This window comes from Oncorhynchus clarkii, chromosome 1 (genome assembly GCF_045791955.1).
Source record: "Oncorhynchus clarkii lewisi isolate Uvic-CL-2024 chromosome 1, UVic_Ocla_1.0, whole genome shotgun sequence".
NCBI lineage: Eukaryota > Metazoa > Chordata > Actinopteri > Salmoniformes > Salmonidae > Oncorhynchus > Oncorhynchus clarkii.
The window spans coordinates 27,837,820-27,864,124 of NC_092147.1; the positions used below are offsets into that span (position 1 = coordinate 27,837,820).

The following is a 26,305-nucleotide window of genomic DNA, read 5'->3' on the forward strand; positions in this document are numbered from 1 at the left end:
TGATAAATACAATCCACCTGTGTGTAATCAAGTCTCTGTATAAATGCACCTGCACTGTGATAGTCTCAGAGGTCCGTTAAAAGCGCAGAGAGCATCATGAAGAACAAGGAACACACCAGGCAGGTCCGAGATACTGTTGTGAAGAAGTTTAAAGCCGGATTTGGATACAAAAATATTTCCCAAGCTTTAAACATCCCAAGGAGCACTGTGCAAGCGATAATATTGAAATGGAAGGAGTATCAGACCACTGCAAATCTACCAAGACCTGGCCGTCCCTCTAAACTTTCAGCTCATACAAGGAGGACTGATCAGAGATGCAGCCAAGAGGCCCATGATCACTCTGGATGAACTGCAGAGATCTACAGCTGAGGTGGGAGACTCTGTCCATAGGACAACAATCAGTCGTATATTGCACAAATCTGGCCTTTATGGAAGAGTGGCAAGAAGAAAGCCATTTCTTATTAAAGATATCCATAAAAAGTGTTGTTTAAAGTTTGCCACAAGCCACCTGGGAGACACACCAAACATGTGGAAGAAGGTGCTCTGGTCAGATGAAACCAAAATTGAACTTTTTGGCAACAATGCAAAACGTTATGTTTGGCGTAAAAGCAACACAGCTGAACACACCATCCCCACTGTCAAACATGGTGGTGGCAGCATCATGGTTTGGGCCTGCTTTTCTTCAGCAGGGACAGGGAAGATGGTTAAAATTGATGGGAAGATGGATGGAGCCAAATACAGGACCATTCTGGAAGAAAACCTGATGGAGTCTGCAAAAGACCTGAGACTGGGACGGAGATTTGTCTTCCAACAAGACAATGATCCAAAACATAAAGCAAAATCTACAATGGAATGGTTCAAAAATAAACATATCCAGGTGTTAGAATGGCCAAGTCAAAGTCCAGACCTGAATCCAATCGAGAATCTGTGGAAAGAACTGAAAACTGCTGTTCACAAATGCTCTCCATCCAACCTCACTGAGCTCGAGCTGTTTTGCAAGGAGGAATGGGAAAAAATGTCAGTCTCTCGATGTGCAAAACTGATAGAGACATACCCCAAGCGACTTACAGCTGTAATCGCAGCAAAAGGTGGCGCTACAAAGTATTAACTTAAGGGGGCTGAATAATTTTGCACGCCCAATTTTTCAGTTTTTGATTTGTTAAAAAAGTTTGAAATATCCAATAAATGTCGTTCCACTTCATGATTGTGTCCCACTTGTTGTTGATTCTTCACAAAAAAATACAGTTTTATATCTTTATGTTTGAAGCCTGAAATGTGGCAAAAGGTCGCAAAGTTCAAGGGGGCCGAATACTTTCGCAAGGCACTGTATATATATATATATACATACAGTGGGGCAAAAAAGTATTTAGTCAGCCACCAATTGTGCTAGTTCTCCCACTTAAAAGATGAGAGAGGCCTGTAATTTTCATCATAGGTACACTTCAACTATGACAGACAAAATGAGAAAAAAAAATCCAGAAAATCACATTTTTAATGAATTTATTTGCAAACCGTTTTTTTTATGGCAGTTTTGGAGCAGTGGCTTCTACCTTGCTGAGCGATATAGGACTTGTTTTACTGTGGATATAGATCATTTTGTACCTGTTTCCTCCCGCATCTTCACAAGGTATTTTGCTGCTGTTCTGGGATTGATTTGCACTTTTCGCACCAAAGTTCGTTCATCTCTAGGAGACAGAATGCGTCTCCTTCCTGAGCGGTATGACAGTTGCGTGGTGTTTATACTTGCGTACTATTGTTTGTACAGATGAACGTGGTATCTTCAGGCGTTTGGAAATTGCTCCCAAGGATGAACCAGACTTGTGGAGGTCTATAATTTCTTAGCTGATTTATTTTTATTTTCCCATGATGTTAAGCAAAAAGGCACTGAGTTTGAAGGTAGGCCTTGAAATACATCCACAGGGACACCTCCAATTGACTCAAATGATGTCAATTAGCCTATCAGAAGTTTCTAAAGCCATGACATCATTTTCTGAAATTTTCCAAGCTATCTAAAGGCACAGTCAACTTAGTGTATGTAAACTTCTGACCCACTGGAATTGTGATACAGTGAATTATAAGTGAAATAATCTCTGGGTCTTCCATTCCTGTGGCGGTCCTCATGAGAGCCAGTTTCATCACAGTGCTTGATGGTTTTTGAGACAGCACTGACATTTTCCGTATTGACTGACCTTCATATCTTAAAGCAATGCTGGACTGTTGTTTCGCTTTGCTTATTTGAGCTATTCTTGCCATAATATGGACTTGGTCTTTTACCAGATATGGCTATCTTCTGTGTACCCACCCTACCTTGTCACAACACAACTGATTAGCTCAAACGCTTTAAGGAAAGAAATTCCACAAATTAACTTTTAACAAGGCACAACTGTTAATTGAAATGCATTCCAGGTGACTACCTCATGAAGCTGGTTGAGAGAATGCCAAGATTGTGCAAAGCTGCCATCAAGGCAAGGGGTGGCTTTGAAGAATCTCAAAAATAAAATATATTTTGATTTGTTTAACACTTTTTTTGGTCACTACATGATTCCATATGTGTTATTTCATAGTTTTGATGTAAAGAAAAAACCTTGAATGAGTAGGTGTGTCCAAACTTATGACTGGTACTGTATATTTACAAAATATATACAGTGAGGGAAAAAAGTATTTGATCCCCTGCTGATTTTGTACGTTTGCCCACTGACAAATAAATTATCAGTCAAAAATTTTAATGGTAGGTTTATTTGAACAGTGAGAGACAGAATAACAACAAAAAAATCTAGAAAAACGCATGTCAAAAATGTTATAAATTGATTTGCATTTTAATGAGGGAAATAGCATCTTACGCATTCTACTATTAGCTACATCTTTCAAGAGTAAGTTGAAAGCCAGACAGAATTCCTTTTTGGCAGGGTCGGGGGGACTACCACACACCAGTTTGGGAACTACTGATCTAAGGTGTGGTTTGTGTTTGTAGGTGAGAGTCATATCCTGAAGTTCAAGTCCAACAGCACGATGAGTAACCGGATCAAGCTGACTTGGGAGCGCTACCGACCACCAGACTACAGAGACCTCATCAGCTTCATCGTCTACTACAAGGAAGCGTAAGTATTCTCATGGAGATATACCATTCCCTATTGTACTGCGTAGAGCCTTTATTTTTTATGTTTTTTATTTAACTAGGCAAGTCAGTTAAGAACACATTCTTATTCACAATGATGGCCTAGGAACAGTAGGTTAACTGCCTTGTTCAGAACAACAGATTTTTACCTTGTCAGCTCGGGAATTCGATTTAGCAACCTTTCGGTTACTGGCCCAACGCGCTAACCACTAGGCTACCTGCTGCCCCAAATACTTATACTTGTAGACAGGACATTATCTGCTGTGTTTGTGGATTCAGAGTTGCTGTACTAAATTGACATAAGGTGTCTTAACCATGCAATCCAGACCGCACCAGAACATCACAGAGTTTGATGGCCAGGATGGGTGTGGCTCCAACAGTTGGAACATGGTTGACGTGGACCTACCGCAAGACAAAGAGATAGACCCTGGTGTGCTGCTGTCCCCACTGAAGCCCTGGACCCAGTACGCCATCTTTGTCAAGGCCATCACCCTGGTGGTGGAGGACAAACACATCCCTGGAGCCAAGAGTGACGTGGTCTATATACGCACCAGCCCCTCAGGTAAGACACTGTACAGCTGCTGTACACAGACCAGACTACAGTACAGCTACTGTACACAGCATCAGGTCGCCTCAGCCATGAACATGTTTTCACCCAAGATAAACTGAAACACTTCTTATCAGAACTTTCAATAAGGAAATGTATCACTCTTATTTTAAGCTTCATGAAAACAATACATTTAAAACTTTATACACTGAACAAAAATATATATAAACACAACATGTCAAATAAAAGCTCCCAGAAATATTCTATAATATGCACGAAAAGCTTATTTCTTTCAAATGTTGTGCACAATTTTGTTTATATCCCTGTTTGTGAACATTTCTTTGCCAAGATAATCCATCCAACTGACAGGTGTGGCATATCAAGAAGCTGATTAAACAGCATGATAATTACACAGGTGCACCTTGTGCTATGGACAATAAAAGGACACTATAAAATGTTCAGTTTTGTCACACAACACAATGTCACAGATGTCGCAAGTTTTGAAGGAGCACGCAATTGGCATGCTGACTGCAGGAATGTCCATCAGAGCTGTTGCCAATGAATTTAGTGTTCATTTCACTACCATAAGCCACCTCCAACGTCGTTTTTGAGAATTTGGCAGTGCATTCAACCGGCCTCACAACCACAGACCACGTGTAACCACGCCAGCTCAGGACCTCCACATCTGGCTTCTTCACCTGCGGGATCGTCTGAGACCAGTCACACGGACAGCTGATGAAACGGTGGGTTTGCACAACCAAAGAATTTCTGCACAAACTGTCAAAAACCATCTCTGGGAAGCTCTTCTGCGTGCTCATTGTCCTCACCAGGGTCTTGACTTGAATGCAGTTCAGCGTCGTAACTGACTTCAGTGGGCAAATTCTCACCTTTGATAGTCACTGGCACACTGGAGACGTGTGCTCTTCACCAATGAATCCCTGTTTACACTGTACTGGGCAGATGGCAGACAGCGTGTATGGCGTCGTGTGGGCGAGCGGTTTGCTGATTTCAATGTTGTGAACAGAGTGCCCCATGGTAGCGGTGGAGTTGTGTTATGGTATTGGCAGGTATAAGCAATGAACAACAAACACAATTGCATTTTATCGTTGGCAATTTGAATGCACAGAGATACCGTGACCAGATCCTGAGGCCTTGTCTTGCCATTCATCCGCCGCCATCACCTTATGTTTCAGCATGATAATACACGCCCCATTCCGCAAGCTGAAAATCTCCCAGATCTTCCATGGCCTTGATACTCACCAGACATGTCACCCATTGAGCATGTTTAGGATGCTCCGGATCGACGTGTACGACAGCGTGTTCCAGTTCCTGCCAATATCCAGCAACTTCGCACAGCCATTGAAGAGGAGTGGGACAACATTCCACAGGCCACAATCAACTGCATGATGCAAATGGTGGTCACACCAGATACTGACTGGTTTTCTGAGCCACACCCATACCTTTTTTTAAGGTAACCAACAGATGCATATCTGTATTCCCAGTCGTGTGAAATCCATAGATTAGGGCCTAATGATTTCATCTCAATTGACTGATTTCCTCATACGAACTGTAAGTCAGTAAAATCTTTGTAATTGTTGCATGTTGTGTTTATATTTTGGTTCAGTGTAGTAAACACCACTCACAGCATTTCAACATTTGTGTGTTTTTGTCACAGAGCCGTCTATGCCAATGGATACCCGGGCGTATTCCAACTCGTCCTCCAAGCTGGTGGTGAAATGGTCACCTCCCCTCAACCCTAACGGCAATCTCACTTTTTACCTGATCCGCTGGCAGCAGCAAGCTGAAGACAAGGAGCTGTACCAACACAACTACTGCTCCAAAGGTCAGCATTCCAACTCCTCCTCTTTCTCTTCCCTTGTCTACTTTTCATCTTTGTGCATTATGGAGTCCAAACTGTAGGTATCTCTCCTCCTCTAGTATTATAATGCTCTGTATACTCTGGTGGAAATTCAACACCAGGGACACCTGAAGTCAATCTTAAATGAATCACTCTTTATTATCAGCAAGCTGGAGAGGTTTACAACAAATTCTGCACAACGTACAGGTCTATCAGAAACTCCGCTGGATCATTCCCAGCAGTTGTCTTATATACCGCTATACACAGACAAGTTATATATGCATGATTTAGCATTATTAATTCATCATTACTGGTGGCTCGCACATGTGACTGACCAATACCTCACAAGGCTTTCAATCTCCAAGTTGAGACCTTAAAACTGAGATACCTTGGTTGTTCTCATAGCAATATTCTGGGTGTACTGCCAAGTTGCTTATCAGTGATAGTGAGGATTCCTCCATACACGATCAGTCAGTTACCTGCATTAACCCAGCTAATTAGTTATTAGAAAAGTAGCATTGATTTGATACACAAACATAAGATTTCCCTCACAACACCACCTAATCCCTTTTCATTTGTGCTTTCTTTGGTGAATGCTGTCATTTGCTAACGGGTCCTGTTCCCCTCCAACTCTCAACAAAAGAGCTGAAGATCCCCATTAGAATCTCAGCCACGGGGTTGGCAGACATGGAGGATGACACCAAGCCCACCAAGCCTGACCTGTCTGGGGGGGACAAGGGCCCCTGCTGCCCCTGCCCCAAGACCAAGGAGGACCTGAAGGCAGAGATAGATGACGCATCCTACCGCAAAGTCTTTGAGAACTTCCTGCACAACTCCATCTTCACCCCCAGGTAGGTGCCAGGCAGCAGGTAGTCTTTCTCTATGGTGAGAGATCATTCAACAGAGTGGTTGTAAAGCGCTGGCTATAACCTCCCCCATTTGATTACAGCTTTTGGACCAAACCCTTCTCTGAGACTTTGTCGATTATTATCAAAGAGCTGAGCTCACAGTCTGGGTCCTGTTTGCTTTAATAGCCCAGAGAGAGATTCAGGATCAGGAGGCAGTGGTGCTGTAATTACCCAGCCCTGAGACTGGGACTGACAGGATCTAAACATCATGAGGGTTTGGAGGGAGGGTGTAGGGCTGCTGGGCTGTAGCTGTGTCAGAGGACCCTGCCTGACGGTGAGAAACATGGGGAGCAGGAATTCAATGCCTGCTTACGGCACTTGTGGCTTTTCCATCGCCATGACGACGGCGGTGGCGGATATTAAGGCCTAGCAGGCTGTAATTTAGGCAGCACAAACAAACCCAGGGAGAGGGATCTGATTAATGAGTCTGAAGGGCCTGCGCTGCGCTCTGCTCGCTGGGCTGACTGCACCCTTTCAGCCCGTTAGCCTTTTGTTTGCCAGAATGGGGAACGACATCTGTGTTGTGTTATAATTTTACCTTCTCATGGCTACGGATGCTTTACAGTTTCAAAGACTCCAACCCCTTCCCACACACACATTCACTCTATGTCATACACACACAGATGTACTCACTGTGTTTTGAAATTGATCATTTTTCAGGGTAAACTCAGGCCACTTGTTTCTCCATACCAGATGGCAGATCAGGCCCTGTGTGTGTCTGTGTGTGTGAGGTGAATGAGTGCATGAGCGATACTGCGTTTGTATACTCAGTGTATTCAGGGTACAGGTTTGAGTATTCACTGAATTAGTACCATTTCATCGCAAAACAAATTGAATGGAAAACAAATTCTAATGCACTTGTTAACCTCCATAGACTTCTCTGGTGCTTGATACATTCCAGTGTTTATATCTTGCCCTGACGCCAGCCTGCTTAGTACAGTATGCTCTTCATCACCTGCTGGACTGAGCTCATGCATTTATGTAATGTTATGACGCCCTTTCCTTCGCCTCTGTGATGCTCTCTTTCACAGTATTAAAACAAACAATAAAACAAGACCACTATTCTGCCCTACCAAGCAAAAAGGCAGTAACTGCTCATATTGTGGAACTGAGAAAAATGGCTTTTATTAACCTTGGTTTCACAGTAACCGAGTGCAGTTACTGTTAACATGACCCCCATTTTCTCCAAAACACAATAGAGGCAGGATACTTGTCCACATGATTAAGCATGTATTTAATGTAGCACAAATGACTAACTAATTTTCGTCCAAGTGAGCAGTTACTGCCTTTTTGCTTGGTAGGGCAGTATTGTTACTAATTGTTTTCTTTCACTCTCTTGTTGATTTGTTATAGTTGTCTAGGAAACCGAGGAGTGCCAGGTCTCTGGCCTGCCGCTAAGGACTATGCTTGTGTATGCACAGGTACTCCACCACAACAGAGCCAGCATTATCACAAAACACTCTAGGGAAGTGCCTCTGAATGAGTGCAATTGTTTTTCTCAGAAGTCCAGGGTTAACAGAGAAGGCGAAAGGGAGGGGGAAACAGAAACAGAGAGAGAGGAAATGTTTTCCATTCTGTCGCCCTCCTTCCCTCACATGCTCTCTTTGTCCGCGGCATGGTTCGGAGTGACCTGCTGCCAGGAAATGTACAGAGAAGCCATCTGGAATTCAAATGAATGAGGAGAGAAAGGGAAGATCCCCTTAAAGCTGGCCAGACCAGTGAACACCATTCAGCAAGACAGACTGACTGGCTGGAGAAGTAGACGAGAGTAATCAGGGGACAGGGATGGGTGACAACCTTTCAGATTCACTGAGTGGACATCAGCTGATTGGGTTGTTGCAACCATGACATCACCTAACTCATGATGTACTTCTCAATGTCCTTGTCCAAGGACACACAGAAGGACATTGAGAAGTACCGCGAAGGTTCCTGTGTTTATCCTCTTGATGGCAGTTGGCACTGCCCTTACCATCTGGTTATCACCCTGTATGTCCTTCAGAGAGCACTCGCCATCACAGCTGTGCTTTCATATTGTATATGATCATTAAGTCGAAAAAAGTGTCCTTTCTCTGGCCTCTCTTTTCACTGGCATGAGAGGCTGCTATATTCAGCTGCTGTGGTAAAAGAGTACCGCTAAATCACGCTGTTCTGGCTCCAGACAGAGAGTGCAGTCATGTCTCTCTTAGGATCCCTCGTACAGCGTAAAGGTGAGAAAGAGGGAGGTATTTTTTTAGGAGGGGAGCTGGGGAGGGAGTACACCAGCTGCAGTCAGCAGCGCCTGGTTAGAAGGTCACGCTTCAGTATCAGTCCTCTGTCTAAAGTTCATTTGAGGACAGGTCTGCTTTACTCTGCTCTGCTCTGCCTTGTAGCTCTCTGGCAACCCAGCCATCTGTCCCCTCTCCTGGGCAAATTGGCACAAGGGGGCGTCTACCCATCACCCCTCTCATTCATCTTGGGGCGACCCAGTCTTCAATGGCAGGCTGTCTCGTGCTCCCTTCCATGCACTTGTCTCTTATACAAGATGTTCATTAAAGCTCTGCCAGTCCTCAGTGCAGTTGTGTATCGTTAATCGTAACTGATCGTTTTGGAGTGCTGTGCACCGTGGACTTTGCTGGAGCAGTTAAAACTTTCAGGATGGAATGTTGACAGAGGTGTGCGATGGCTTCTGTTTTCTTCCCACAGATCTGTGTGCCTGTCTGTGCCTGTTTGTGTTTTTCCACTCACCGTAAATACTTTTTTCCCGTGGGTGCCCGGTCAGTCTCAAGGTCTTTTGTCACCCACTCATATTAGTCATTTCTTTTGTGGAATAGTTCTGAGAGAACATTGGCTTTGTACAGTATTTTTGAAGGTCTAGATGTTGGAATGTAAAATAAAGCATAAACCACATTCTCTTGTATTCCTGAGTGAACCCTGCTGGCCTGTACTGTTAGGTGGAGTTAGAGAGAGATACTCAGGAGTCCTTTCAGACACACTCATCCATAAGTCACTTTTATTCACTAATGAATTTATCTCTCCTTAAAGACTCTTTACATATTTACTTTGTCTTGTTCATGTGTACTGTAAACACCCTATGAATCTAAATATGTTCTGGATTCATTGTTGTTTAAGCCAACATATACACAGCACATCCCACCACTGTCAGACAGTCCTGTATTTTCCTTACCTCAGTTGACTGCACTGTGGTCTGACTGCACAGGAGGCTGCTGAGGGGAGGACAGCTCATAATAATGGCTGGAATGGACAGATCTCGGAATGGTTTCAAACACATGGGAATCATGTGTTTGATTAGTTCGATACCATTCCATTTATTCTGTTTCAGCCATTACTATGAGCTCGTCCTCCCCAATTAAGGTGCCACCAGCCGCCTGTGGCTGACTGTTGAATTCTTTCAGAGACCCAGAGAGAGCCAGTCGTTACACGTCTCCTAAAGGTGACTCTAGGTAAGGTCTGCTCCTCTCGGTATCGGCACAGCGCCCCGTGTGTTGTGGAGTCCCAGTGGCCCCACCTAGTAGTGTCTGGTGATCTGCTACTGCTACCACTGCCTGCATGTTGTCAGTGGCTCCAGCCAGGATCCACTTGCAGCCGGCCGGCTCTCCAGCTTCTGTGGCTCACACCGTCATCCTCATCATTGTGTTTACAACCATCTCCATCACTCCATGAAAGAGGGCTGCAGTCCTGTTGCAGGTTCTCTTGTTTGCTCTTTTTGACGGAATGTACCATTTGATTTCGTGTTTATTGCTTTATTTGCCTTATTTTAGTATCATGCAAAAAAACGCCTCTCTATGCTTCAAACAGGTGGTCATTATTCTCCCATAACTTTCCCTTGAAAAGTACATTTGTCCTGTGGATGAGGACATGTAGGCTAACAGAGTAGACAGGCAGGGTGCTGACAGTGTGTGGATGTGTGCTCTCTCTGCACCTCTGTCCCACCTCTCTGACCTCATCACACCACACTGCTCCACAGGGAGCAGACCACTGCAGCTGGACAGACACACTGCAACAACAAATACAACCAGGCCACTTCAACATAATGTACTCTACTCTCAGTTAAGTTGTATCCCACTGGAAATTGTCATTTTACTGCTTGATAGTACTTATTACTACTTCTTATTCCCATATTATATTCCTGTAGAGGACCCCACCCTGTCCAGTGAGGTTGAAGGGGATGCTTTTGCTCAGTGTGACTAGTGTCAATGACATCATGTGGGCTCGGTATGAAGGCTACAGTATACTGTATGTACAGTATGGCGTTCCAGAGTATATTACTGCAGCGATTCTCAACTGGTGGGTTGCGCCCGGGAGGTTTTGGGTTGCAGAGTTAAAAAATAAAAAACAGCAAGAAGTGTGTAGAAATGATAATGAACTTAATAATTAGAATTTCATCTTAGATTTTTTAAATTCTATCACAGAATTTTCAATATAGAGCTATTAGCAGCACTATTTTGGTTGATTTTGTCCTCTCAAACCAACTTATTGTTTATTGACATTCTTCATCAAGAACATGGGAATGATTTCATTATTGACAATGAAAGAGGTGGGAATGTTGTTCCCTTGTCATATAATTACTACATTTACTATAAAATATAGCATTAAAAATAGTTTTCCATTTTTATATTTCGCAATATGAATATTAGGTCGCGACGGAGACAACCTCGTTCAATTTGGATCCCGAGGCAAAACCAGTTGAGAACCACTATATTACTGTATGGCTGGCTGACTTGATATTCCCCTCTCTCCTCTTTAACTGTGCCTCAGCTCCGTTCCAGAGAAGCTGAAAGCCCACACATCTTCTTCACTCCTCCTTCTCCTCAACCTTTGTCGCTTATCCTTTGCCACACATGTGCCTTTTCTGCTACAGTGAGTCAGTGGGTCTCTCTCTCTAGAATTTCTTTATGCAACCCCCTTTGTCCTTCAGGCCCCCAGACCGGCGGCGTAGGGATCTATTTGGGGTGGCTAACAGCACCTTGTCGCGGGGTGGCAACACCACAGGCCTGGAGGGTAATGGGACAGACGGAGAATCCCCCGAGAGGGAGTTCCCCTTCATGGAGGACCGGAGCAAGACAGAGTTTATAGAGATCACCAACCTACAGCCCTTCACTGTCTACCGCATCGACATCCACGCCTGTAACCAGGAGGTCCGTCGCTGCAGCGCTGGAGCCTTCGTCTTCTCCAGGACCAAACCTGCAGGTGAGGCAGTCACACACACACACAGACACAGACAACACTAAACACAAATGCTTCAACAACAACACCTTGACCATGGCCATCTGCATAGCGTTATTGTTCCTTTTTGGAAATGGCTTATGTGTAGGAAGCCATCTGATATTTAGTGTCTGTGTCTCTGCCCATCAGACAAAGCGGATGACATGCCAGGCACGGTGAATCAGGAGAGGGATGAGAAGGTGGAGGGGTCGGTGCTGCTGAGGTGGCCGGAGCCTGTCAACCCCAACGGTCTCATCCTAATGTATGAGATTAAGTTTCGCCAAGGCACCGAGGTGAGTCTGTATGGGCCAGGGCCCCTGGGAGTTCTGCAGTGCCTCAACCCCTCAACCCACTGTGGCCATCAGACATCAGGTTGACACTTTGTCTGTGTGTGTGTGTTTTCCAGCCTGAGAAACATGAGTGTGTGTCACGCCAGCACTACAGAGTGCACAAAGGAGCTCGTCTGACCAACCTAGGCTCTGGGAACTACTCTGCCCGCGTGCGCGCCACCTCCCTGGCAGGAAACGGGTCCTGGACTGAGCCAGTGTCCTTTTACGTAACCCCACGCACACGTATGGAGAACACGTGCATTTCCTCATTAAAATGCCTTTTATATGGATGATTTTTATGCCCAGAAATTATATTTCTGTTAAATCCTCCTTTTCTCATTGGTCAGATTTGAATAGTTGTTCTGTTATCATCTTGTTGCAGGGGACTACGACATCACGTTCTATCTGGTCATCATCATCCCCATCATAGTGATAATTCTTATCGCCAGCCTCATTACTGCACTCTTTTTTATCAACAAAAAAAGGTAAGAGGAGCTGAATGATCACTATAACAAACAACTGTGTCTCTGTAACAAAATGTTTGACTTGTGCGATATTAATCAGTTTAATAATATAATAGTGCTATTGTGATCATTTTCCTGCCTTAGGCAGTTCATAAGATTGTCAGCTTTTCTGCTGAATGAACGATCCCATTTATCTGTTGCCGAAGCTGCCTCCACTGGCTCACACAGATGTGTTTGTGTCCACAGGAACAGTGACAGGCTGGGGAATGGTGTCCTCTATGCTTCTGTCAACCCTGAGTACTTCAGTGCTGCTGAGAGTAAGAACCATCTGAACACCTACAGTGTCATTATAAATGCAAAATATCAGACTCTCCTCGGGTGATGGTGTTTTGTGTCTGTCTCTGACTGTCCTCTACTCCTATGTTCAGTGTATGTTCCAGATGAGTGGGAGGTGGCCAGGGAAAAGATCACCATGCACAAGGAGTTGGGCCAGGGTTCCTTTGGCATGGTGTACGAGGGCCTCGCTAAGGGCGTGGTTAAAGACGACCCAGAGACGCGCGTGGCCATCAAGACGGTCAACGAGTCAGCCAGCATGAGGGAGAGGATAGAGTTCCTCAATGAGGCTTCCGTCATGAAGGAGTTCAACTGTCACCACGTGGTGAGACAGACAAAACACCAGTTAACATCAGGGACATTGGCTCAGAAACACTAGCTTTGAGTGATGAGATTATTGCTTCAATTTCACAAGGTTCACAATTTCAAGGTTAGAAACAAAGGGCCCCAGGCAGAGACCGCTGCATAGGGTCGGAGACACCTGGCTGGCTGATGAGGTCAGAGGTCAAAGCCAGGGCAAACTACCCAGGGCACAGGGAGCTGCAGTATAATTAGCTGGAGGGCACAGGGAGCTGCAGTATAACCTGAGGCCAGCTGTAACTGTGTGATCGAGACCTTTGTGCTCTATCACAGCCGAATCCTCATTAATTCAGATAAACGGAAATGTTAAGGATTTCCCCCTTGGAAAAACTCTGTTACAACCTTTTAGCATGTCTGGGTGATTAAAAGCCGAACACTTAATTATTAAGCTCAATTTGAATAATTTAGAGGCAAGGAGGAGTTTTTTTTCTGCTTTCCTCAAAGCTCCACAGTCGTTTTAGTTAAAAGGAGCCAGAGTAGTTTCAAAAGCAAGAACATTCCACATCACTTCAGTCACTTAGTGAATATTAGCACTTAGATATCTGTTTCTTTCCCAAAAGTTTCAGAAGGAATACTACACCAATGTTGTTTGTGCTCATCTACCCTGATACCCTCTCGGTGTTGTGTTGTGATTGGTGTAGGTGCGTCTGCTGGGCGTGGTCTCTCAGGGACAGCCCACCTTGGTGATAATGGAGCTGATGACCCGTGGAGACCTGAAGAGTCACCTGCGCTCGCTCCGTAAAGAGGTATGTGTACATTACCCCTCCTGCTCTTTATAACATAGTCTCTCACAGAACTCAAGTCTGTGTGTCAGTGCATTAATCATCTATTAATACGGCACACACACACACCTCCATCAGTTGGTCTCTCACATTGTGTGGTGTGCCCTGGCCATGGTTCAGTGCTGCAGACAGCAGGGAGAAGGAGGTTGGAGGGATAGACTGAATGGCCTGCTTGTGCTCACGTCTTTGCCTCTTTGCCACAGAACACATCCAGCCAGGTTCTGCCCCCGCTGAAGAAGATGATCCAGATGGCAGGGGAGATTGCGGACGGCATGGCATACCTCAACGCCAACAAGTTCGTCCACAGAGACCTGGCTGCCAGGAACTGCATGGTGGCGGAGGACTTCACCGTCAAGATTGGGGGTGAGTGCCTTAAAATACAGTATTACTACTACTTCCCCCTGTTTGTTTAATGCTAAACTCCCTCTGCTCTGCTGTACTCCAAAGTAAGTATTTTGAGATCACTGAGTGCTTGAGGGAGAGGAATAGCTTGCAGATGTAAATGGACAGAAGAGAAGGAGAGGTGAGGAATGGATTAGGCCTCATGAGCATCCACTCCCTCACATTAGTGGGATATTTAGTGGCCACTCAAAATTCTCTTCTCTTCTTCTCAGACTTTGGCATGACGCGAGACATCTACGAGACGGATTACTATCGGAAAGGAGGGAAGGGCCTTCTGCCAGTCCGCTGGATGTCCCCAGAGTCGCTGAAAGACGGAGTGTTCACCACAAACTCTGATGTCTGGTAAGAGCTCCTCGCCTCTGACTCACACACACGCGCATACACAGACCTGCGCAGTACACTAGCTGTATGTGTGCTAGAATATTGCATGCTCTCTCCGGGACTAGCGTGGGGAAAACAGGCCTATCACTTCACACACACAGTCCATGTCCTAAGGAAGTTAGGAATTCATCTGGATGCTATTATAGTTAGTAGGTACAGTACATTTTGGCAGTGAAAAGTAGTTCCTGTTTAGTCCAGTTCCTCTGTGCTTTCAGGAACATAGTGAGTTTAGAACAGCAGATCAAAGCTCCTTCCAGTTCTCTCTCTGGAATGGGTTGCTTTAGAGAACTCTAGCTGTTTCCTAGCTCCTTAGTTTTTGTTTCCCAATCGAAAGTGTCCCACGGGTCTGTCCCTACAAGCACACTTAAACTCCTCCAGATGTTTTCAAATGATGGTTTAGAGTGCCAACAGAAATTCACCTCCACGTCCCATTCCCTATCTTTGTCTTTGAAGTCACGCAGATGAAAACAAGCATTGTGGGAACTTATTCTGGGCTCCTATGAAATTACCAGTAGGTGTCTTTTCTTGTTTATCTAAAAAAAAGTGTCTTTCAACACACTCCTGTTTCAGCCAATTAGATACAAGTCAATGTAATAAAAGGCTTTTTTAACCCTCATACTACCAACATCTTTTATATACATGGATTACTCACTGGGGTCATTTTGACCCAAAGAAGAAACTATTGGAAAAAGCAACAATCATAGCAAAATATCAACATATTTTTTATTAAAACATTATTAGTCATGTAAATAATGTGTATCTGAAATTTAACAAAATAGTCAAAACAGATTGTTATTCTAGCAATAATTTGAATATTCTGTAAAACAAAAATATATATATTTTCCCTTAAATAATATGCAGCTTTTTTTTAGAAGTACAATCCACATTTGTACTAAAAAGCTGATTTACCATAATTTGGTTGAAGTATAATTTAGTTCTTAGAATTTTGAAGTAAATACAAATTTTGTCATATTTGGTCAAATCGACTCCCATTTAAGGGGTGGTACACCAACATTTGAAGTATTCTTAATTTGATTCATCCATTGATCATGAGAGACAATGAACAAAAATATGGCATAGTTTTAATTATTTACAGTGCCTTGCGAAAGTATTCGGCCCCCTTGAACTTTGCGACCTTTTGCCACATTTCAGGCTTCAAACATAAAGATATAAAACTGTATTTTTTTGTGAAGAATCAACAACAAGTGGGACACAATCATGAAGTGGAACGACATTTATTGGATATTTCAAACTTTTTTAACAAATCAAAAACTGAAAAATTGGGCGTGCAAAATTATTCAGCCCCCTTAAGTTAATACTTTGTAGCGCCACCTTTTGCTGCGATTACAGCTGTAAGTCGCTTGGGGTATGTCTCTATCAGTTTTGCACATCGAGAGACTGACATTTTTTCCCATTCCTCCTTGCAAAACAGCTCGAGCTCAGTGAGGTTGGATGGAGAGCATTTGTGAACAGCAGTTTTCATTTCTTTCCACAGATTCTCGATTGGATTCAGGTCTGGACTTTGACTTGGCCATTCTAACACCTGGATATGTTTATTTTTGAACCATTCCATTGTAGATTTTGCTTTATGTTTTGGATCATTGTCTTGTTGGAAGACAAATCTCCGTCCCAGTCTCAGGTCTTTTGCAGACTCCATCAGGTTTTCTTCCAGAATGGTCCTGTATTTGGCTCCATCCATCTTCCCATCAATTTTAACCATCTTCCCTGTCCCTGCTGAAGAAAAGCAGGCCCAAACCATGATGCTGCCACCACCATGTTTGACAGTGGGGATGGTGTGTTCAGGGTGATGAGCTGTGTTGCTTTTACGCCAAACATAACGTTTTGCATTGTTGCCAAAAAGTTCAATTTTGGTTTCATCTGACCAGAGCACCTTCTTCCACATGTTTGGTGTGTCTCCCAGGTGGCTTGTGGCAAACTTTAAACGACACTTTTTATGGATATCTTTAAGAAATGGCTTTCTTCTTGCCACTCTTCCATAAAGGCCAGATTTGTGCAATATACGACTGATTGTTGTCCTATGGACAGAGTCTCCCACCTCAGCTTTAGATCTCTGCAGTTCATCCAGAGTGATCATGGGCCTCTTGGCTGCATCTCTGATCAGTCTTCTCCTTGTATGAGCTGAAAGTTTAGAGGGACGGCCAGGTCTTGGTAGATTTGCAGTGGTCTGATACTCCTTCCATTTCAATATTATCGCTTGCACAGTGCTCCTTGGGATGTTTAAAGCTTGGGAAATCTTTTTGTATCCAAATCCGGCTTTAAACTTCTTCACAACAGTATCTCAGACCTGCCTGGTGTGTTCCTTATTCTTCATGATGCTCTCTGCGCTTTTAACGGACCTCTGAGACTATCACAGTGCAGGTGCATTTATACGGAGACTTGATTACACTCAGGTGGATTGTATTTATCATCATTAGTCATTTAGGTCAACATTGGATCATTCAGAGATCCTCACTGAACTTCTGGAGAGAGTTTGCTGCACTGAAAGTAAAGGGGCTGAATAATTTTGCACGCCCAATTTTTCAGTTTTTGATTTGTTAAAAAGGTTTTAAATATCCAATAAATGTCGTTCCACTTCATGATTGTGTCCCACTTGTTGTTGATTCTTCACAAAAAAATACAGTTTTATATCTTTATGTTTGAAGCCTGAAATGTGGCAAAAGGTCGCAAAGTTCAAGGGGGCCGAATACTTTCGCAAGGCACTGTATTTACCTCACAGATAGCATTTGCATCGCTGCTAGTGAAACAATGGGAGTGGTAAGGCCGTGGTAAGGCCTATGGCAGGATGCTTCAAAAAGCATGCCCAAATCCTCAATGTCACGTTAAACCAAATGTTATAGCAACCAAAGTACCATAACAAGTTGCACATCTAACATATACTATAGGATTTCTGCTATTTATGTAACATTTCCTGGAGAATAACTATTATTCGGAGAATACACACCAATACAGCACTATGTGTACATTCGGAGGGTAGGTGATTTCTTTACTCTAGTTCTATCAAGTATTCCTACCACTGACAGACTTTATATGAGTTGTTTTGACTGCAACTAAGCATATATGTAAGGTCATTTTGATTCTGTACACAGTCATACCTAATTACAAACAGTAATAACCATAGGTGAGTATATAAGGTGCTCTATCTCCGCAGGTGATATATTTATCTGCTCAAAATCACTAATACAGGTCACCCTTCACCCTCTGATGATATGTAGAACTTAATATTATGTCTCCAGAGTATTCTGGATTCAAATACACTCTGAATCTACAGAGAAAAGTCTATCTGAGTTCTGTAATTGCAGTTCTATCAAGTATTTATATGAGTTTTATATGCACAAAAAGAAGGTCCTTCTCCTTTTGTGCAGTCATTTGATACGTGATATAGAAAAGTACAAACTTAGTACATGGGGAGCTATATCTCTGCAGATGATCTGTCTGTCTGGTCACAATCGCTGATACAGGTCCCCATCCAACCTCTGGTGGTAAGGATAACTTGTTATTACGCCTCCAGAGAAACCTAGATTCAAATAAATGTCCTGTTCATCAAATTACTATAGGTGGAATTATGTGTGGGTTTTTAAAAGTCCATATTGATACAGGAACACTTAACAATGATTTTGATTTATTGAGAACAAGCTGACTGACAAAGTCACGATGATGCTGTCTACACATAATGCACAAACAGGGCCGATGGAGAAATGTTGTTTTTCATCACAAAATGGGCGGTTCTTGTAATGCGCTCCAGCATTCAACGCAGTTTTTTCCTACCTGGAAATTGAGACCCGACATACTATTCCTTGAGAAGACTGAGGGGAAGTGTGAGGTGAGTTTTGCACTCTTTCATGGAGAAAGATTTGGGACCGGTATGTTCACAATCTGAAAAGGGTGAAGGAGACGAGGAGTGGGGCTGCCTCTGGTGTGTCCCCTACCGATTTTCAGACAACTGGATTGGCTTCGTGTTCACGGGAGACATCGTCAGACAGACACAAATATGCCAGAAACGGTATGTACTCGTCATGCAACCGAGTCCTTTTGTATAGTCAGTGTGTGTGTTTGTGACCTTATGTTTAGCAGACATAGTTAGAACATGTGAAATCAGTTATTTTCTGGATGTGAGAAATTGTGAGTGGGAAATATTCCGTGCCTGTGTTATCATAATGAATAGCAGGCTAGTTCAAACATCAGAAAACAGACAGTGTGTTGTGTTAAGTAGATTGAGATGTTGATGAAATCAGTTATTTGGGGTAAACATTTTAACTCAAAGGAGCCAATGGAGATGTTTTAAGATTGCTTACATTGTATTCTAATACATTCGCCATCTTCTTGTTGGTGTTGGAGGGAGTGGGGTTTTGGACAGTCCAGAGACGGAGCTGAGCCCTGAGGGCCGATCTACAGGTGGTTCATCATGCCTTCTCACCAACACCCAACCCACCGTCCAGGCGCACCCTTTTCTCTTCCCTGTACCTCCATCAACCTCTACCCCATCTCCCCGACACAGATCCAATGACCGGAAGAGGAAGGCAACTGAGGATCCTTTGGACACTGACATTATGCAGCGGGTAGATGACTTAAAGAAACAGCAGCAGGAGTTACAGAAACAGCAGCGGTGTCCAGCAAAGGCCGTCTACAACGTCATGGTACCATGGATGGTCTATTCCTGCTGATCAGTCTCCCATTTGTCTCACCCCAAAAAATATGTTGTTGTGTTTTTTTAACTTATTCATACGTTAAGGCCGTGGGTAATTTCCTAGATTTTTTTTGGTGCATGTTTCTTTTACTTGCAGTGCTTTCGGAAGTGTTCAGACCCCTTTGCTTTTAATCCCCCCCCCCCCCCCCTCATCAATCTACACACAATACCTCATAATGACAAAGCAAAAACAGGTTTTTATACATTTTTGCAAATTTGTTAAAAATAATGATATCACATTTACATAAGTATTCAGACCCTTTACTCAGTACTTTGTTTAAGCATCTTTAGAAGTGATTACAGCCTTGATTCTTCTTGCGTATGACGCTACAAGCTTGGCACACATGTATTTGGGGAGATTCTCCCATTCTTCTCTGCAGATCCTCTCAAGCTCTGTCAGGTTGGATGGGGAGCGTCGCTGCACAGCTATTTTCAGGTCTCTCCAGAGATGTTTGATCGGGTTCAAGTCTGACCTCTGGCTGGGCCACTACAGGACATTCAGAGACTTGTTTCCAAAGCCACTCCTACATTGTCCTGTTGGAAGGTGAACCTTCGCCCCAGTCTAAGGTCCTGAGCGCTCTGGAGCAGGTTTTCATCAAGGATCTCTCTGTACTTTGCTCGGTTCATATTTCCCTTGATCCTGACTAGTCTCCCAGTCCCTGCCACTGAAAAACATGCCCACAGCATGATGCTGCCACCAGCATATCTTCACCATAGGGATGGTGCCAGGTTTCCTCCAGACGTGACGCTTGGCATTCAAAGAGTTCGATCTTAGTTTCATCAGACCAGAGAATCTTGTTTCTCATGGTCTGAGAGCCCTTTAGGTGCCTTATGGTAAACTCCAAGTGAGCTGTCATGTGCCTTTTTACTGAGGAGTGGCTTCCGTCTGGCCATTCCACCATAAAGGCCTGATTGGTGGAGTGCTGCATAGATGATTGTCCTTCTGGAAAGTTCTCCCATCTCCACAGAGGAACTCTGGAGCTCTGTCAGAGTGACGGCCAGCTCTAGGAAGAGTCTTGGTGGTTCCAAACTTCATCCATTTAAGAATGATGGAGCCAACTGTGTTCTTCGGGACCTTCAATGCTGCAGAAATGTTTTTGTACTCTTCCCCAGATCTGTGCCTCGACACAATCCTGTCTCGGCACTCTACGGACAATTCCTTCAACCTCATCGTTTGGTTTTTGCTCTGACATGCACAGTCAACTGTGGGACCTTATATAGACAGGTGTGTGCCTTTCCAAATAATTTCCAATCAATTGAATTTACCACAGGTGGACACCAATCAAGTTAAAGAAACATCTCAAGGATGATCAATGGAAACAGGATGTTCCTGAACTCAATTTCAAGTCTCATAGCATAGGTTCTGAATACTTATGTAAATAAGGTATTTCTGTTTTTATTTTTAATACATTTGCAAAAATGTCTAAAAACCTGTTTTCGCTTTGTCATTGTGGGGTATTGTGTGTAGATTGATGAGGAAAAAAATGAAATGTAAACAATTTTAGAATAAGGGTAAGGAATAAGGAAGGGGTCTGAATACGTTCTGATTGCACTGTATTTCCTCATTCACATGTTACAGGTGTTTACTTTGTTTTTTTTTCTTTTATTTCCCCTTTCATCACACTTTTCACCTGTATATTGCATTGTTTTACATTGCACTATTTTCCTCTTGTGATAGTAAATGCATATCTAAAAGGCTTACAAATGTATTTGTCTGGTTATTTGTACTTGTGGCAGAAAATATTACAGTTTTGAATCATTCACTCAGTAAACTTGCACTGCGTTGTACATGAGCTATGTAGATGAGGTTAATGTCTTGGGGGCGGGGGTCTATCCTTGTTGTCCACATTTGGACACACCCATGTACCAAAGCAGGAAGGTCTCCATTGAAAGGCCACTACACAAGACCATGTACAAACTTGTGTTATGTAGATGAGGTTAATGTCTGGAAGGCCTAGACCTTTTATCTCCAGCTGGATGGCCTTTCTCACCCATTTACCATAGCAGGAAAGTTCTCATTGAAAGGCCACTTCACATAACACAAGGTTAGGTAAAACGAGAACAAGGACGACGTGATAGTACTCTTTATTGTGATTTGTAAAGTGTGAATAAGAAAACTCCTAAATCCAAACAGCAAAATCAAATTGTGTAGCTCACAACATGAAACAAACAGTCATCAACCAGAAGAAGAGAATGTATGTGTGCTTATGTTTTCCAAACCACACCAACAATTACTGTAGTGTAATAGCATGTGTAATAGCAGCATCTTGGAAAGACACTTGACCTGCTGGTGTGAGGAAGTACTCCTTGAGGTTGTTGAACATGTCTATAGCCATTCTGCTGACATGTTTCTTGGCTCCAGGAAGCTGGTGTCCCCTTTGCTGTGTGCTGCCACTCGGCAAAAACCAAATGGTCACAGACAGCCTTTCTGCAGCACTTACGGGTAAGCTGTGAGTTCTTTCGTGCGAGATGTGAGGGGCAAGCCGCTGAAGCAAGTCGTAAAATCTGTCAACCGGCATCCGAATGTATTGAACATGTCTTTCCTCGTCAATGTTGGACAAGAGACGTGCATTCTCCATCGTTCCCTCTTGTAGTGTTCAGTGGACACATTTTCTCAGTCTTTGTGTTCTTCACCTCCTTAGCAATAGTAGCAGTTCAAGCTCTAGCAATTTCAATTAAATAAGTGTCATGTATACTCCCTCTCCCGCCTCACCTGTCACCATCGTCAAGCGCACCAGCGCCTCATGACCCTCACCTGGACTCCATCACCTCCTTGATTATCTTCCCTACATCTGTCACTTGGTTCTTTCCTCAGGTGTTATTGACTCTGTTTCATGTCGGTGTGTTGTTTGTGTTTCGTGTTTATTTATTAAAAACACACACCCTGTACTTGCTTCCCGACTCTCAGTGCACTCGTTACAAAGAGACATGTTTGCTTCTGTGGCTAAAAAATTGTGTCATAAAGCATAGAACACCAGACTAGCCTGACATGTAGCTAGCATTTGTAAACAGGCATATAACACCGGATCCGGAAGTTCAAATGTCATCGCTAGCTAGTCAAAAAGAGTTCCTCGGCCCCTCTTGCTTGGTAAGCTTCTCTGGCTCCCCAAGCCCCTAGTGGATTTACACTACACAAGGTGGACTTTCTCTCTGGGAGAAACGCAACGAAAACAGTCTGCTGCCCAAAAAACGACTCCACCCACGTGCATGCACGCACGTCGATCAACAGAGTGGAGCATTTAGCCGCCTTTAGATCCCACAACAGTGGGGGAAATATGGCTTAAGAGAGCTAACAAATAATCATTGGTAATGATGAGTTATTTTGTGTCAAGCTTAGATTTAAGTTTTGTTTTCTGTTGCAGTTCCTTAGTGGTCTCTAGGTAGTATACAGGCTCATTGTATGGATAAAATATGGATAAGGCAAAATTACACAAACATTTACATTTGTCCTTATTTGATTAATATATGTAGCATGAATTTATGAATAAACGTTTCTTCTGTTCTTTGCACAATCTGCTTCGCACTGTTAGAGAACAGTCCTACTCAACATTACACAATGCAGCACCATCCTTGTAAAGCGCTGCCAGAGGTTATTTACATGCCCTGCTGGGCCCTGTGTATGGATGGTTTTGCCTGTATTACCCTGCATGGTCCTGCTGCTGATGATGGAAGATGCCATTTCCATCGCTTTTCACTAGGCCTGGACAAGAGGAACACCTACAGTATGTGAAAATGCTGTTCATTGACTAGAGTTCAGCATTCAACACTATTCTTCCCTCCAAGGTCGACACCAAGCTCAGAGCCCTGGGACTGGAAACCACTGTCTGCAACTGGATCCCGGACTTCCTGACGGTGGTCTACACAGGCTATGTGGATTGGAAACAACACCTTCTCCACACTGACTCGTAACACAGGGGACCCCCAGGGGTGTGTCCTCAGCCCTCTGCTGTACTCCCTGTTCACCCACAACTGCATGGCTTTGCACGACTCCAACTCCATCAAGTTTACTGGTAACACCAGAGATGTAGGCCTGATAACCCCACAATGACGAGTTCGCCTATAGGAAGGAGATAAGTGAACTGGCATTTTGCTGCCAGGACAACAACTTCTACCTCAACAACAGCTAAATAAAATATGTTGATTGTTGACTTCAGGAAGCAGGGGGAACATACCATGATCCACATCAATTGGACTGCAGTAGAGAGAGTCAGCAGTTTTAAGTTCCTCGGCGTCCACATCACCGAGGACTTGAGATGGACCAACAACACCACCATTCTTGTCAAGAGGGTGCAACAGATAACTAAAGTTTAAATAAAACAATTAAGATAAGAACAGCGTGTCTACTTCCTAAGGGCGGCTAAAGAAATTCAGCATACTAGCCCTGGTCCTCTCCAAATACTACCACTGCACAATCGAGAGCGTCCTGACCCTTTGCATCACAGCCTGGTATGGGAATTGCTCGGTCTATGACCGCAAGGCCCTGGTGAAGATGGCCCAGTACATCACCGGGACCATGCTCCCACCCGTCCAGGACATCTACTTGAAGCTGTGCCCGAGGAAGGCCAGCAGCATCATCAAGGACCCCACACACCCCAGCCACACTTGAACTGGACTGACCACCTGCACTGACTCTCCGCACCTTAGCTTAGCTCACATGCACTCACTCATGCAAACTCCCACACAGACACATGCATGTACGCACGCACGTCACATCACGTGCTGCTACCAGACTATTATTATTATTGCTAAATACTGCACAATTTAAACACTTGCCCCCCAATCTCCCCCATCCCCAAAACGGGTAGATATTGGACAATAAATAGTGCTTTCCTGTATTATACTTTACAAATATGTATATATTCTACTGAGCCATTTACTTTATGTTCGTATTCTTATCTTGTATTATTTGTTATTGTTGTTGCATTTTCAAGAAAGAGCCTGCAAGTAAGCATTTCACTGGACAATGTATACCATGTCTATCCTATATATACAACTAATAAAACTTGACATTTTAAATTTGTGTTGTTTATAATATACCTGTCTCCTCTCTGTCTCCCCCTGCAGGTCATTTGGGGTGGTGCTGTGGGAGATTTCTACCTTGTCTGAGCAGCCGTATCAGGGCATGTCCAACGAGCAGGTGCTGCGTTTCGTCATGGAGGGAGGACTCCTGGACAAGCCTGACAACTGTCCTGACATGCTGTGAGTCCCCTGCTCTTTCTTTCAATGTCACTCTGGGACTGAGTCAGACGCAGGAGAATTTCTCAATGACAGTCTTAGCCACATCTTTCAATATGTGGTGTTTTTCCTATTGTCTGTTCCACTGTTAGGCTTATTCCTTAGGTGCATTTTCTGAAGATATTGTCCTCTAGTACCAGCTCACTGTCATTGTTAAATAAAGGGGGGGAAAAATATTTTAAAAATGACAGAACCCTCACTAATCAGGAATGAGCGGCATTTTTCACACACGGGCCGTGGCATCCCTTCTATGGACCTCGGCTTACTGCTGAGGAGGGAGCTCCCATAACACCAGCTGAGCATGTGGGCCATGATGTCACTGTGCTCCATTTAACCTGTGATGTAAATGTCACCAGTCAGGCCTTCGCTTGGCTCCCCACTGGCATATGGCTCTCATGATATAGTATGCACATTTGGCCCCTCAACTCTAAATAGTAGCCGCAAGGGAAATATTGGCAGATTTAGCAAGGGAACCTTTATTCAATTGAACCTTTATTTAACCAGGTAGGCCAGTTGAGAACAAGTTCTCATTTACAAGTTCTCATTTTCTCATCAACAACGGCGACCTGGCCAAGATAAAGCAAAGCAGTGCGACAAAAACAACAACACAGAGTTACACATAAATAAACGTACAGTCAATAACACAATAGAAAAATGTATAAACAGTGTGTGAAAATGTAGAAGAGTAGATAGGTAAGGCAATAAATAGGCCATAGTGGTGAAGTAAATACAATTTAGCATTAACACTGGAGTGTTAGATGTGCAGATGATGATGTCCAAGTAGAAATACTGGGGGGCAAAAGAGCAATATAGGGCTGAGGTAGTTGGATGGGCTATTTACAGATGGGCTGTGTACAGGTACAGTGATCAGTAAGCTGCTCTGACAGCTGATGCTTAAAGTTAGAGAGGGAGATATGACTCCAGCTTCAGTGATTTATGCAATTTGTTCCAGTCATTGGCAGCAGAGAACTGGAAGGAAAGGCGGCCAAAGGGAAGGTTGGCTTTGGAGATGACCAGTGAAATATACCTGCTGGAGCGCGTGCTATGGGTGGGTGTTGCTATGGTGACCAGTGAGCTGAGATAAGGGGGGGCTTTACCTAGCAAAGACTTATAGATGACCTGGAGCCAGTGGGTTTGGCGACGAATATGTAGTGAGGGCCAGCCAACAAGAATATATCGGTCGCAATGGTGGGTAGTATATGGGGCTTTGGTGACAAAACGGATGGCACTGTGATAGACTACATCCAGTTTGCTGAGTGGAGTGTTAGAGGCTATTTTGTAAAGGATCGGTAGGATCGTCAGTTTTACGAGGGTATGTTTGGCAGCATGAGTGAAGGAGGCTTTGTTGCGAAATAGGAAACCGATTCTAGATTTAATTTTAGATTGGAGATACTTAATGTGAGTCTGGAAGAAGAGTTTACAGTCTAACCAGACACCTAGGTATTTGTAGTTGTCCACATATTCTACGTCAGAACCGTCTAGAGTAGTGATGCTCGTCGGGCGGGAGGGTGCAGACAGCAATCGGTTGAAGAGTATGCACTTAGTTTTACTAACATTTAAAAGCAGTTGGAGGTCACGGTAGGAGTGTTCTATGGCATTGAAGCTCGTTTGGAGGTTTGTTAGCACCGTGTCCAAAGAAGGGCCAGATGTATACTGAATGGTGTCGTCTGCGTATAGGTGAATC

The 26,305-nt window shown here is 43.8% G+C and overlaps 1 protein-coding gene across 1 annotated transcript in view; it reads left to right on the top strand.

The window, feature by feature from the left end:
* LOC139400755 (insulin-like growth factor 1 receptor) overlaps nt 1-26,305 on the top strand; it is a 159,598-nt gene that overhangs the window by 126,245 nt on the left and 7,048 nt on the right. Inside the window, exons 7-20 of the mRNA XM_071145437.1 lie at nt 2,972-3,098; nt 3,442-3,677; nt 5,338-5,505; nt 6,164-6,371; nt 11,344-11,615; nt 11,781-11,923; nt 12,037-12,202; nt 12,342-12,444; nt 12,670-12,740; nt 12,852-13,081; nt 13,758-13,862; nt 14,102-14,261; nt 14,513-14,642; nt 24,451-24,585. Of these exons, the coding sequence (XP_071001538.1) occupies nt 2,972-3,098; nt 3,442-3,677; nt 5,338-5,505; nt 6,164-6,371; nt 11,344-11,615; nt 11,781-11,923; nt 12,037-12,202; nt 12,342-12,444; nt 12,670-12,740; nt 12,852-13,081; nt 13,758-13,862; nt 14,102-14,261; nt 14,513-14,642; nt 24,451-24,585 (2,254 nt within the window). The remainder of the gene's footprint in view (nt 1-2,971; nt 3,099-3,441; nt 3,678-5,337; nt 5,506-6,163; nt 6,372-11,343; nt 11,616-11,780; nt 11,924-12,036; nt 12,203-12,341; nt 12,445-12,669; nt 12,741-12,851; nt 13,082-13,757; nt 13,863-14,101; nt 14,262-14,512; nt 14,643-24,450; nt 24,586-26,305) is intronic.